Below are 15159 nucleotides of genomic sequence, written 5' to 3'. Positions count from 1 at the left end.
TTCTGCAGGTCCTTTCAAAGAATTGTTAGTTCATGGTACATCTTACAGTTAGTTCTGGGCTCTGGATTTCAGAATCATGTCACACTAACAGCATTTACTACCAACCTTCCCTATTAACTTGATTCAACTCCAATTACCTCTTTGCTTTTCTGCTTTTATCTAGGAGGATGCTGCCAGTCTACATCTAACAGAGCACTTCTTTCAGAGCTCTTAGAACCCTGCTGTAAGTACATCTCAGATACTAACGGTATCTGACAATACCACTAGTGTTTAAACTGGAAGGTAGGAGGTTCTTGCTCCCAAAGTGCTTAGCATAGTGCCCAGCAAACACTAGGTTCTCCCAAAAAACATCTTCTGACCACACTGTCATCTGAAATTCTGCAGGTGTGCCATGTTTTTAACATGTTTCTTTTCTGCAAGTGTAGTAATAAAGTGTAGTAATAATTTAAATAAAAAAAGCCTACATTGCTCTAGCTGATTGGCATCAGTACATGAATCGGCTTTGCAGATGCTACATAAGAAAGCAGAAAGGGGTTGTCCTGACACATTTTTTACTCCAATTCCCATTTTTTTCTCCCAAGGAATACAGGCTATAAAGCTCCAAATATTACCACACAATACAAGAGCCCACAGGTGTTTATCCACTGAAAACAAGGACTGTGCAGGTGGAATCATTTAATATGCTGTTTTGCTAGATTCGGAAGCCTCCAGGCAATGGTGTTGTGCTGCAAACGTAAAATATATTTGAAGGGCATCTGCTAACAAGTAAACCATCTGTATGTAATCCATTCTATTTTCTATTCCATTTCAGATTTAGTTTTAATAAAGTAATACAAATCATTTAAAGAAAAAACCTTTAATTTAAAATTCTGATCTATGCATAAAATTCATTTTTATATCACGGTTAAATTTAGTACAAACTATAAAAATGTTAACACTGAAGTTTTCAACAGAAGTCTATTAAGATGCCTTAGAAAAATTAAACAACAGCAAGTCATTTACTGCCATGAGGTTAATACATAAAGAAACATTCACACATTTTACTGAAATTTTCAGTAAATAACTTTAGCCATAATACTTATAATTAAAAGTTCAAAAGTTGTGTGTGGCTCTACAGTAATTATAATTTGCAATGAAAACACTACGCCAAATCTTTTTGAGCTGATCAGAACAATCCCAGCTACAAAATTGGTTGAAATTTGCAAACCTTAAAAAGAACACCAATTGTGAATGGAATAGGTATCATAACTTAAAGTGGAAGATGGTAAAAACTCGATGCTTAAGTCTGAATTGCACAAGGAAAATATTAGGGGAAAAAACACTCAGCTATTACTGATAGCTATTACTTTAAAAAAATATTAGATCATTCTTATATTAAAAACATGAAATGAATCCAAGCCAGACAGTACTGAGTTTTTACACAAGCCTCTTTTGTATTCAATGTTGTTTATTGAGGAGTGAATGAGAGACTACTGCCAGACATGCCAATGACACTTCACATTCAAGGGCTGGAAGCTGGAAAGCTTCCCGACTGAGTCACTGTATAAGCCTTCTGGGAAAAAGAACCAAAGTGACATCAAATATGCCATCTTCATGCTTGTTGTCTGTCATCAGTTTTTTTTCAACTTTTGGGTCTACTGGTTTCCTGGGTAGTAGGCTTCTTTCTACCCTACAGAAAGACTCACACTCTAATTCACAATGAACACTGAGTGCAGAGCAATTTGTGTGAACACACATCTACGCTGAGTAACTGTTCTTAAAGCTGTTTTTCCTTAAATTTCCTTATGTCTAATGAGAAAAATTAATTTGATTTCCCTTTCCCCTTCAGGTGGGTGGGTTATACCAATAGAAAAATACTCTTCAGTGCTACCGCAGGGCTTTCAGGAACTCCTTCAGTGGTCTGGTAGAAATCCATGGAAACTCCATTCTGCAACACAGCGCTGCTCTTCCTGCTTGTGGCTCTCCAGAAGAATGGCCTACACACAACACTACCGATCTCTTTTGCTCAAAAACAAAACAAAGAAACCTAAACGAAAGGGTAAGCATTTATTTGGAGTTAGTTTTCTGGTGGGTGACATTAAGGCCCTTCACGCAGAGTTCAGGAGCTCCTGAATGGCGGCCTGCTGCTCAGGACTGAGCTGTGCTATGCACTCAGTCCACAGTCCTCCAGAAGTCTAGGGAAAGAAACATTTTCACAGACTTAGACAGGACGAAATGCTCATTTGGAAGGATTTTAATCATCATCATAGGTAGACTGTAATAATGGCAAAATACCTTCTCCCTAGGTAGATTATTTTGATGAGTATCATTGTAAAAGCAAGAAATCTGTTCAGTTTTTTAAAGTTCATTTCCAGTAAGTTTTCTTCATTTTTGCATTGATAAAGCTACACTAAGCAGGTAACATCTTAAAGTAACCCATATACCACATGAATACAGGAAGTAAAAATCATATATAGTTTTTTGGCAGGTGACAAGTTATTATTAAATCTCATTTTTTTTCTTCAGATAGGCAGAAAAACTACACATAATAAGCTTGTGTTAAGCACCAGCTGGTAAGCTCAAAATGTCCTAAGATGAAGGTTTTAATTCTAATAAATAATAAGTACATATGGATGGATTACATTAAGTATAATCCATTTGAGGCTTGGAGACAAGAGACTATGAAAATATAAAAATAAAATTTCCTTAGCTCATTAGATTTCTAGTTTCTTCTCACAGAGGAATATAAAGAAAAAAAAGTTTTATCTCCCCTTCCCCAATTCAACCAAATCAGCTTACCTGTACTTGGCGAACGACATTGGCCAGACGTTTGGCACAAGGATCTTCATGTTTAATTGCCTCATGCATTTCTCCTTCCGCAATTATACTGAATATTTTGGGCAGATTGGTATTGTTTGGGCCAAGAACAATTGGATGATTACTGACAAATGAGAAGAAAACCTTAGTAAGTGAAATTTATAAGGAGAAATATGATTATGTGTTCACTAAAATCAATGGCCTTTTAAATTCAGTAGGAAGAAAACCAGCCAATCTTATATATGAACTCTTTAGTTTCTTCCTATATAAATTAGAAAAAAAAAATACTGGGCTCATCTCTCAGGATTGTTTTAAGGGCCAAACAACAGAATGCTCTAAATACCTTATAAATAATTTGTGATGTGTTAAAAAAATGTATTGTATTATTAAGAATAAGTTTCTTAACACAAATTTTATTTTGCTACTACAAAATAGCTTCTAAAATAACTCTGAAGTTCAAAAAAATTATATAAACATTTCAAGAATAAACTGGGAAATAAACTCAGGCAAGTTTAACGGGAAAAAACCTAACAGCAAATTTAAGGATTCTAGTCTTTGTCACTAAGAGAATTTCAGAGTAGTCGTTTCCAAGGGAGATGATCAAATAGCATGATTAAGACCTGGTCATTTCAGATGCAGGAGCAGGTCAGGAGCATGTAGTCTGCAGGATGGCTGTTACATTCTTTAATGATATGGTCAGTGGAAGACTCAAACCCATTTCTTACGTGAACCTGAACTTAAACAAGCATGGAGAATATACCTGTTGACCTATTGCTACAATAGGCCTATTGCTACAATAGTGGCAGTGGTTGTAGCCCTTGAATTTATTCATAACCTAAAAATAATAATTAATAGTGACAGAGCTTAGATCTGACTGATATTTGGGGGGAACTTGGACTTAGAAAACAGACACTAAACAACATGCCCTTAGGCTGGGTTTGGTGGCTCATGCCTGTAATCTCAGCACTTTGGGAGGCTGAGGTGGGAGGATCTCTTGAGGCCAACAGTTTGAGACCTGCCTGTGCAAAACAGTTAAGACCTTGTCGCTACCAAAAAAATTTAAAAACAAAGAAATAAATAAAGTGCCTCATCTGTTGAATCTAATTTCATAAAGAATAACTCAAAATTAGCCTTATTATAAGGGCAATGTTAACTGTGATATGGTTTCTTAATATGATTTATAAAGACAGCACTATTATAAACCTATACAACTGAGGACTGTGCAGAGATCATGTGGTTAAACCTTAAAAGACTGATGTTAGGCAAGAAAAACCAGGAAGCACTGTGGAGAAGGAAATAAGGTCACAGTCTGCTTTCCTACCTTTCAATCAGGTCACACAGATAATTGAAAGTCTGAACAGCTTCTTCTTTATCTTCATGTAGTGGAAGCCAAGACAACCAGTGTGGAAGGACCTCTTCAACATTTACACAGTCAGGCTTGAACTTCATCATTTTCCCTACTGCTGAGATGCAGTTCTCTGTAGCATTGACATTTTCTTTGGTCTTAGAATCCGCAGACTGAATAACTCTTACCAGCAGGGGAAGTGCTTCTAAAATAAGCATTTGAAAGAAGTTCAGCTAAAACCTCACATTTTCATGCAAATGAATGTATGTATTTTTGTATTTGGTTCAGATATTATGGTAAAGAAATGTTAAAGTGTATGGGAAGTGTTGTCTTCTTGGCTATGTCATTACAGAATGGCAACAGAAGGGGGACTGCCCCAGCATGGACAGGAGCACTAGCCCTCTACTAACTTAGAGACCCAGAGAGATTAGTGGCCTCCAGATTTATAGTACTCACCACGTCACCTGAGGGTCCTTAAACTTTAACAGCTGCCTAACTATATTCCCCAGTAAGTTTTAAAAGTCCTATTCTGCCAGGCATGGTGGCTCATGCCTGTAATCCCAGCACTTTGGGAGGCTGAGGTGGGCCGATCACGAGGTCAGAAGATCGAGACCATCCTGGCTAACACGGTGAAACCCCATCTCTACTAAAAATAGAAAAAATTAGCCAGGCGTGGTGGCATGTGCCTGTAGTCCCAGCTACTCAGGAGGCTGAAGCAGAATTGCTCGAACCCAGGAGGCGGAGGTTGCAGTGAGCCGAGATTGTGCCACTGCACTCCAGCCTGGGTGACACAGTGAGACTCCGTCTCAATTAAAAAAAAAAAAAAAGTCCTATTCTAAGGCTGTTGTATATTGCCAAAACGCAAAGAGAAATGCACCCTGGAAGGCTGGGGGCAGGGGATGTCTTTGATTCTATCTCTATGAGAATAAATCATCTTTTTATCATCTAAAATCCTAAATGCTACAGATGAGATGTCTGAAAACAGACTACAGCAGAAATAGGCAAATGATGTTTGGGAGTGTGGTAAAGAGAGTAAAGCAGGGATTCACAGGATGTCTGGAATGAAATGCACGTAACTGAATAAGCAAAGGTACCTGTACAAAAAGGGCGATAATTATCTCCACCATACTGTGCCATGACTCCCAGGCCATATGCAGCTGCTTGCCTGACTTCTGGGCTGTTGTCACATACATATTGGAGCATTGGTCTTAAGAAATATTCTGCATATTTAAATGAGGCTGGACTACAGTGTTCTATGACATCATCAAAGATGCATAATCCCCATTGTCTGTCTGGCCATGGTCTATGTGGACACTACAAAAGAAATTCTCTTGTAAGCTTCAAATACTGGTGCACACGAAGAATGTAAAGAAATATTCACTACAGACTATCTGCCTACATTGATATTCCTGATACAGGCAAAAGAAAAAAAGAAGACACAGTAACAACCACTTCTTGTGACCAACGATATTCAATCAAATACATAGATTTAATAAAAAATTTGGGTTTCAAAGACTTGTATGATTTGTTATAGAACTCTACAATCTGACACTATCACACAGAAGAACTGACAGTGGCAGCATTGTATATAAATTTACTTTGTAAAAAAGACAATGGTAATACTACATTAAAAAAACACAATAATAAAAGCTGCAAAGATCTTAACTTACAGCATTTATTCAACAGGCTAAGTCATGTGTGCCTGAATCTTTTAAAAAATGTACTGCACTACTTAATACAATAAAATGCAAAACTGAAGCCAAACAGGAAAATTCCAAACATCTGATGATAGCTGCTAATTTATAATATATTTTTAAAAAACCGAATACATGGCCGGGCGAGGTGGCTCACGCCTGTAATCCCAGCACTTTGGGAGGCCAAAGCAGGCGGATCACAAGGTCAGGAGATTGAGACCAGTCTGGCTGATATGGTGAAACCTCATCTCTACTAAAAACCCAATAAAAAACCACAACTAAAAATACAAAAAAACGAAACAAACAAACAAAAAAACTGAATACACATAGGCCATTATATGATGTGTTGATGTAGGTCCATAAATGGAAACACATGTATCTACTACTGTGATGGGGGGTGTTAATGGTGCTGAGGCCACGCACACACGGGGGCAGAGGCATATGGGAAATCTCTGTACCTCCTGTTCAATTTGGTTGTGAATCTAAAACTGCTTTAAAATAGGAAGTGTAGGCCTGGGCGCAGTGGCTCATGCCTGTAATCCCACCACTTTGGGAGGCCGAGGCGGGGTGGATCACTAGGTCAGGAGCTGGAGACCAGCCTGGTCAACATGGTGAAACCCCATCTCTACTAAAATACAAAAAATTCATCGGGTGTGGTGGCGTGTGTCTGAACTGCTTGAACCCAGAAGGTGGAGGTTGCAGTGAGCTGAGATTGCGCCACTGCACTCCAGCCTGGGCGACAGAGCAAGACTCCATCTTGAGAAAAACAAACAAACAAATAAACAACAAAAAAGAAGTCTATAAAACATTTTTTAAAAAATCAAATATATGGGTGAGAGAAGGTTAAAAAAATATATAATAAGCCCATTATCCATAATCCATGATTGCTAGTAGTACATAACAAAGATAATTGAATTATCTATGGTCCACTAAAAAAGAAGTAACCATTCTGTTTCCTTTTATTAATTTAGGAGGGCACAGATAATCTGAAATAATAAAAAAATCACTTGTATATCTTTCAGATGTGTTAGAACTGAATTGACCTATGGAAAACCAAGTTAGGAATCTTCAAGCGTATAATGAATGAGAAAATATCCAGGGTAATGCAGTCAACTTGATAAAATCAAATATGTACAATGGAAACAATCATTTCTGAGACCCATTTTAACTTCAAGCATTAGATTTTACACTGCAGTGAAAAGAATTCCAGGTAAACTATGCAAAACAACTATTAAGAGAGGTAACACTTACAATGAGGTTGACAATTAATGGAAGCAGCTGTTCAAACCATGGTAACACCTTTTCTTTGTAGCTACTGAATATTGAGTGTAAAATATCTGACACTTTGGTCAGAATATAAACATCATTATCATCCTAAAAAAAACACACACATACACACCCATATGGATTAAAAAGTATATTTTCTATTATCAATAGTAACATTTATAAAAACCTTAAAAAATGCAGAAAATCAATTTCTCATTCTTGTCTTAAGGGTAAATCAAGAGTCTAGAGACTGGAGTAACCTTCAAGGGTGGGTTATCATGTCTCTTACTAATCAAAGGCCAGTCTTACCTGGAAAGACAAAGGTGTGTGGCAAGAACTGTATTTATTGCAAAGATTTTCCTTGGAACATACTTAAAATAGATGGGTTGAAAAATTATCTCTAATTTCTACATTCTGAAAGGAAGGTGTTTTTACTATTTTTACTTTGTTTTCAGCAGAATAATCCTCATTTCGGGGTGGATGGTGGGGAGAATGGGGTCTTGCTGTTAGTGGCAATTTGGGCCTACAAGCATGTGGACACCTTCAGGAAGCTGGTACTACCTACACGGCAGCACTGGCCCACCAAGCGGCCACATATGAGATGCTGGACTCTAAACACACAATGAAGTATGCTTGACAGTCCTAGGTGGTTTGATGAGAGAACTAAGTAACATGGTGAAAAAGCCTCCAGACCTTCAACAGTGTGACTCTGGGCAATCATTTAACATTGGAATTTTAGGTTACCCATATTTAATATAGTGAAAGCACCACAAAATACAAATGGTTGTTGTGAGCAGTATGTAAATGAACTAGGTAAACCTCAAGGTGTTTTGTTGAGTGAGGTATTACAACAAAATGCACATAGCACCAAAAGACATACCAGTTTAATTTCAAATTACTTATTCATAAATTAAGAGAGGAAATATATCTGACTCCTCTGCTAAAGACTGGTAATTACATCAGAATGACAAGTCACATAAATCAGAAACTGAGGCATTTACAAGTCTTTCAGATGCAAGTGGTCATGTAAGTAAGTTCCAAAGGGAATAACTTACCTCATCTTGTAGTGACTCTTCGACCTGTTCATCATAGTCTTCATCTTGTCTTTTAACTAAAACACACCCAAATAAATGTTTTAAATGATCGCCAAGATGGTCAAGGATTATATTCAGAAATAAAAGCATGGAAAACTTACCTTGTCGTAATTCTTGATTTTTAAAATGTTCTTCAAGCTTTGCTTTCAATATACCTCCCAGTTCTTCAAAGTGTTCATTATTAAGGCATCCATCTCCCATTACTTCAATGCACTAATGAGGTTGAGGAAAGAAAGCAATCCATAAGATTAGGGGTGTTTAGAGTCCAAAGTTAAACTCCACTAAGAATCATATGGAAAAATGAACACAGTTCAGTATCCTGGAAGATTAATTATTTACATATGCTTAGCTTGTATTTGTTAGAATGACAGCATTTTAGAGATTGGAGTTAGAAAAAAATATTTTCTTTTAAACACTACTGAGCATACCTAGGTGCCAGGCATCATGCTTGGTACTGAGGATTCAAAGACGGAACACCCCCCCCCCCCCACACACCCACACACACATACACAGACACCCACACCCACACACACCCACACACACACACACCAGCTCCTAAGGAACACAATTGCTATATCCATACTCCGTACACACAACATACAAGGAGAATATTGAAGGAAGGGCATTTGAGGTAGGCAAAGGTATGGAAGCATGCTGTCTTTGGAAAAACAGAAAGAATTCTGAATTACAGGAATGTAAATAAGGACATATAAAGATGCTGAGAAACTGTAAATCTTCAATCAAGATTGGAGCAAACTAGAGTTGTGCAAAATGGGAGTGACACTGTATGAGAAAGGAAGTGACTCAATGAAGAGGAAGGCAGTGCTTGAGGAAAGGAGAATGAACTGAGAGGAAAAGAAAGGAGACATCTGGAGTAGACCAAGTGAGGCTGTTTCAATGGCATGAAAAAGAGATGGGGCAATGAAAAAAAAAGAGAAGAACTGAGGAAAGTGTAAAGAACAGAAACTGGAGATGATACCCAAGCTTCTATAGTTGGATTATTAAATGCAAGACTAAAATACTAGAGTATTCAGAATTTCTTCTCTTTTTCCAAAGAATGCATGCTTCCATGCCGTTGCCTGTATCATTCCCTCTACTTATACTGCCCTTCCAAGGCAAATTTACCCTCTTTAAAACAAACATAATAATACCAAAATATTAAAACAAAAAATTTAACATTTTTATTTTTTAACAAGTCATACACTACAGCATATAAAAATTTATTTAGCTGGCTTACATCTGTAATCCCAGCACTCTGGGAGGCCGAGGTGGATCACTTGAGGCCAGGAGTTCAAGACCTGGGGAACATCTACTAAAAATACAAAAAGTAGCCAGGTGTGGTGGCGCATGCTTATAATCCCAACTACTTGGAAGGATGAGGCATGAGAATTGCTTGAACTCAGGAGGCGGAGTTTGCAGTGAGCTGCGATTGTGCCACTACACTCCAGCCTGGGTGACAGAGCAATACTGTCTCAAATTTTTTTTTTTTTTACTTTTAGCAAGACTAATACATGAACATACAACCTTATACATATTTTTTAAGAGAAAAATATTCACCTTTGCAAAAGAATGCATTATTTCTGAGAGGACGTCTGAATCTGGTTCTGTACCAATGGCCTTAATTAGAGCATCACACATAAAATGCCACATCTGTGTGAGATACTCAGGACCACGGACTCTTGCACACTCCAGGAGAAGGGGCATGGATTCTGCTGCTGCCACTCGAACACGTTTCACTGTTAAGGAACCTCAAAAGACTGTTTATTATTTTGCTTAAATGTTAAAGGGTTCAATGCACTAATAGGAGTGCTAGGCAACTTCTGTTTATCTAAGATACCCAAGAGCTTGTGTTAAATATAAAGCATGTATAAAAATAGAAAAGACATACCTCCTGTCTCCTCTGTCACCTATAATAGTGGCAGGAATGAGTCCAGCAGCAGTGAAGGGCTGCCTATTGCTCAAATGTAAACCAAAATACAAAAATGACTATGGAAGGACCCATGACCATTAGCATGCCTCAAGCTGTACCTACCTCAAAACCTTAGGTAGTATCTGTTTCTAATAAATGCAACTGAAGCATTTACCTGAAAAAAACCACCGAGGACCTCTTCCTATGCTGGCCTTTTCAGTTTTCAATAAAGATTAAATTGCCTTTCCCTATCTAATCTCATTTATAAAATAAGGTCTTGATAACTTCCTCTTAAAAGCAATCCTGCTTTGCCCTCTGGTATCCTGGGAAGTTAAGTCTTTGTTGGGTAAAAGCTGTCTTCTGTAAAGGATACCACTATAGGATACTGTAAGAGGAATGATGACAAAGGGGCTTTGGAGTCAGACAGATCTGGGTTTGTGTCTGGACTCTTACCACTCTCGTGTGTAAAGGCATAAAAATGTACCGGAAAATATTAATTATGGCTATCATTATGTTGAGAAGGATATTGGAACGCAGATGTGGGTGGATCACCTGAGGTCAGGAGTTCGAGACCTGCCTGGCCAACGTGGTAAAAGCCCGCCTCTACTTAAAAACAAAAACAAACACATAAAAAATACAAAAAATTAGCTGGGCATGGTAGCGCATGTCTGTGATCCCAGCTGCTTAGGAGGCTGAGGCAGAAGAATCGCTTGAATTTGGGAGGTGGACGTTGCAGTGAGCTGAGATCATGCCACTGCACTCCAGCCTGGGCAACAGAGTGAGACTCTGTGTCAAAAAAGAATGCAGATGTGCCAAGTGATGTTTCCCCGCAAAGGTGCTATCCACATTTGAAATGTAGGATTCTCACTGCTACGGAAAGCTGACCATCTATCAGTGGTTCTCTAATCTATTAAGACAGGTCTTGCCAGGCACAGTGGCTCAGGCGTGTAATCCCATAACTTTGTGGGGCCAAGGCAGGAGGACTGCTTGAGCCCAGGAGTTTGAGACCAGCCTGGGCAACATAGGGAGAATTTATCTCTATAAAAAAAAAAAAAATAAAATAAATAAAAATCTAGCTGGGCTCGGTGTTGTGTACCTGGGTCCCAGCTACTTGGGAGGTTGTGGTTTCAGTGAGTCCTGATCACGCCACTGCACTCCAGCCTAGGTGACAGAGTGAGACACCATCTCTTAAAATAAAAGTCTTATTTTCTTAACGTTTACCAAAAGGTATTTGGGGAAAGTAGCAACTATATATAATTGTAATCATTTGCTAATTATCCTTAAATCCTTAAGTGGGCCACAGAAAGCTGACAAACATAGGATAGGTCACGTTTTCTTTTTCATGTTTTGGCACAAGTGGAAACAAAGGCACATGCAGAGAACCGAGTTTATCACCTCAAAGTACACTTAGTGCAAATACAAACAATCATGGTGAAGTCTATTTCAGTGAACACTGTCTAATACTCCAAGAAACTACAAGTTTACTAAATCTAGACATGTTTTGTATTCAGAAGTTGTAGGATATCATCGTGGAAATAAAATTTCAGTAAAGGGACCATCAGTTTGACAACCTGTTCAGTGTACTCCACAAAGCCTTCCTTTAACTCCTTAGCATAGCAAACCTGTAACCAAAGTATTGGGAGGAAATAAAGATTCATGTTAGTTTTCAAGCATTAATATTAACAAACAGCAAAATCATAAGGACCACAGGAGGTTGTATTTTGACTAGAACTACATTTAAGGTTGCATGTAGAACTGTCAAATTAGTCTTCCAACTAAAAAGAGTTCTAAAAGAAGGGTCATGAAATGACTGTAGTACTGGTGAGTGACAAAAAGAAAAAAAAGGAAATTATTGTCGTATATATTGTCCTTCAAAGGCTGGAATCATTCATATTCCATTCAGCAATACATCAAACAAAAAGTTTCAGCAATACATCAAACAAAATGTATCACTAATTGAGGAAAAATCATTCTAAAAGATACAAAAAACCCTGAAACCATCAGTTAATTGTAGCATTTACTTTGCAAATCTGTAGAAAACGCTTCTGTTATTTTGTATTTTAAAAAATCATGGCTGGGCACGGTGGCTCATGCTTGTAATCCCAGCACTTTGGGAGGCTGAGGCTGGTAGATCACGAGGTCAGGAGTTCGAGACCAGCCTGGCCAACACAATGAAACCCCGTCTCTACTAAAAATACAAAAATTAGCCAGGCATGGTGGCGGGCGCCTGTAATGCCAGCTACTTGGGAGGCTGAGGCAGGAGAATCGCTTGAACCCAGGAGGTGGAGGTGGCAGTGAGCCGGGATGGCACCACTATACTTCAGCCTGGGTGAAAGAGCTAGACGGATCGCGAGGTCAGGAGTTCGAGACCAGCCTGGCCAACATGGTGAAAACTCGTCTCTACTAAAGATACAAAAAATTAGCCAGGCATGGTGGTGTGCGCCTGTAATCCTAGCTACTTGGGAGGTTAAGGCAGGAGAATCACTTGAACCCAGGAGACGGAGGCTGCAGTGAGCTGAGATCAAGCCATTGCACTCCAGCCTGAGCGACAGAGTAAGACTCCGTCTCAAAAAGCAAAAAAAAAAAAAAAAAACCCAAAAAACCCAATTGTTTCATTCTCTTCTACTACATCTAAAGATTAATTCTGTTTAAAGATGTTATTATTTGTATTTGCTCTCCAGTTGAGAGGAGAAAAAACCCACAAAAATCCAAAGTGTTTATAATTTATAGATACTAAGTATTAAAGATGACAATAAGAAATACACTTTTAAATGAACTAGAACATGTAATATAAATACAAAAAATAAAATTTAACCAACTTTTATTTAGGTTTACTTAACTGCTAAATTTGTAATATACCATAATTTCTAGAATCTAACTTTAAAAGTAAGTATTGGCCAGGTGCAGTGGCTCATGCCTGTAATCCCAGGTCACGGCAGGCGGATCACCTGAGGTCAGGAGTTGGAAACCAGCCTGGCCAAAATGGTGAAACCTCATCTCTACTAAAAATACAAAAAGTAGCCAGCTGTGGTGGCAGGCGCCTGTAATCCCAGCTACTCGGGAGGCTGAGGCAGAAGAATCAACTGAACGCTGGAGGTGGAGGTTGCAGTGAGTTGAGATCGTGCCACTGCACTCCAGCCTGGGTGAAAAAGAGAGACTCCATCTCAAAAAAAAAAAAAAAAAAAAAGTATTATCCTTCGCTTTAAAATGCATGCTCATAAAGAAAACAAAAAGAAAACTAGGAACTAAACACACATATGCACACCATAAACACCATAAGGGATAATAACCGAACATTTTGATTTTCCTGCCATATCTATTTTTTTACACAATTGAAATCATACAAGTTTTGTTTCACATTAAATAGCATGAACACACTCTGTTCATTTGTTTAAAAAACATTCCATGGTCACCTACTACAGACTAAGAACAAAACAAACAAAAATCCTTCCCTCATGTAGCTTATAAACTTTTTGTAATGGCTGTATATTACTCCAAGGCACAGTAATTTATCATTCATCTTCCCACTAACAGGAATTTGGGCTATTTGTTGTTTTTTGCTATTTATAACAGCACTGATAATGAAAGGTTTATCCATACGATTTCTTTAAAATGGAAAGAAAACTTTACTTTTTAAGGAACGTATTACTGGCTCTCCAAAGTAATTTCTTTAGCAGCTATTAAAAGCACTGATATGAAATGTATATAAGATGTAAAATAAAAGTTTAGTAAAAACAGTGCTCTCTTACCAACATCTGGCAAGCAGTTGATTTTTCTTCTAGTCCTGCAGTTTTAATACCAAAGCTTTGCTGATCTCCAAGGTTCACAAATTCCCAACCATCATCATCACTCATATTCTCCATATCTTGGGCTATTAACGGAGAAGAAAACAAATGCATATGAAAAATAATAACAAACAGAGAACTATTATAACCGATAGCTCCTTCTAAAGACACCTACTATCCAAAAGGGCTACTTCGGGCTTAATTGAAGCCGTCTTCATTAAAGGCCCCATAACCACTGGAAGGTACTGCTGAAATTCTTTTCCAAGGATTTTGCACATTCTGGCCCATGCTGAGATCATGTAAGAGATCTGGGGAAAAATTTTAAAATTAAAATAGATTAAAAAACAACGGGTAAACGTGATAAAGAAAGCCATTTCCTTATTTCATAGAAACAATGTTTTATTGATATGTTCACAGTACTTTTAGCAGTAAGAGCATTTCTAAAGGTTATGTACTTAAAAGGTTCAGAATCAATAATGAAATCCCTGTGAACTCACTACACTGGGATATGGACAGCAGGTGAGGCAAAACACAAAGACCAGAACCTTGGGTATTTCTTTCTACTTTCAGTAAGTGATAATGGTTTTCTTTCTTAGCATCTGAATCATCTAATGAAACTAATCACCTAAACAAAACCAAACATTTCATCCACTCCCAGTTACAAATTTTTTGAAGACAGAAGTGTATTTTATCTGACTCTGTATCCCTATTGCCTGCCACTCCATTCATTAAACATTTATTAAAACCCAAGAAACAAAACATCCTTTTCTCTTAGCTGTTATAATTTTCTCGTAAGTGGCTGAGTATATTTAAAACACCTCTTCTCCTATTACTGTGTTTACACAGACTTCATCATCTGCAAATCACCTAGAGAATCTGGTTCCATTCACCATCCCTGCAACCTAGAAAGTGATTCTTATCCCCTGCTGTCATCCACTTACCTATTTATCTATTGAGCATGCATAGACACATGCCCCACCTCTTAATGATTTCATATGTAAAAGTCCACCCACTCTTCAGATAGGTACTGGGTGTTTCTCACATGCCAGGCATTAAACTATATGCTGGCTGATACAAAGGTGAGCAACACGCCTCGTCCTTACCACCCCTCCCTACGGCTTACAGTCCCCTCGGCCTCTTTACTGTCAGCAGTCTGCTAAGTATCCCTCCTGCCTGTTATCTCTGTACAAACAAAACATACATGTATATTTGCATATCATTTTGCAAAGAAAGCAAACAACAACAAAACATGCTTTCTTTGCAAAATGGT

General features: G+C 38.1%; 1 protein-coding gene across 2 annotated transcripts in view; it reads right to left on the bottom strand.

Annotated features, from left to right (window-relative positions):
• Nucleotides 1–840: 840 nt before the first annotated feature.
• Nucleotides 841–15159, bottom strand: part of IPO5 (importin 5) — a 68962-nt gene continuing 54643 nt past the window's right edge. For both annotated transcript variants that reach the window (XM_054446396.2, XM_054446397.2), the window contains 11 exons: nucleotides 14065–14197; nucleotides 13854–13975; nucleotides 11630–11726; nucleotides 9753–9925; nucleotides 8297–8408; nucleotides 8157–8212; nucleotides 7087–7209; nucleotides 5236–5455; nucleotides 4118–4346; nucleotides 2779–2920; nucleotides 841–2174 (listed from right to left, as the gene is read on the bottom strand). In XM_054446396.2, coding sequence (XP_054302371.1) covers nucleotides 2088–2174; nucleotides 2779–2920; nucleotides 4118–4346; nucleotides 5236–5455; nucleotides 7087–7209; nucleotides 8157–8212; nucleotides 8297–8408; nucleotides 9753–9925; nucleotides 11630–11726; nucleotides 13854–13975; nucleotides 14065–14197 — 1494 coding nt within the window. In that variant the 3' untranslated portion in view covers nucleotides 841–2087. The remainder of the gene's footprint in view (nucleotides 2175–2778; nucleotides 2921–4117; nucleotides 4347–5235; nucleotides 5456–7086; nucleotides 7210–8156; nucleotides 8213–8296; nucleotides 8409–9752; nucleotides 9926–11629; nucleotides 11727–13853; nucleotides 13976–14064; nucleotides 14198–15159) is intronic.

This window comes from Pongo pygmaeus, chromosome 14, assembly GCF_028885625.2.
Source record: "Pongo pygmaeus isolate AG05252 chromosome 14, NHGRI_mPonPyg2-v2.0_pri, whole genome shotgun sequence".
Taxonomy (NCBI): domain Eukaryota; kingdom Metazoa; phylum Chordata; class Mammalia; order Primates; family Hominidae; genus Pongo; species Pongo pygmaeus.
Note: the sequence above shows the minus strand (reverse complement) of the source record. Positions and strands in the feature narration are given on the sequence as shown.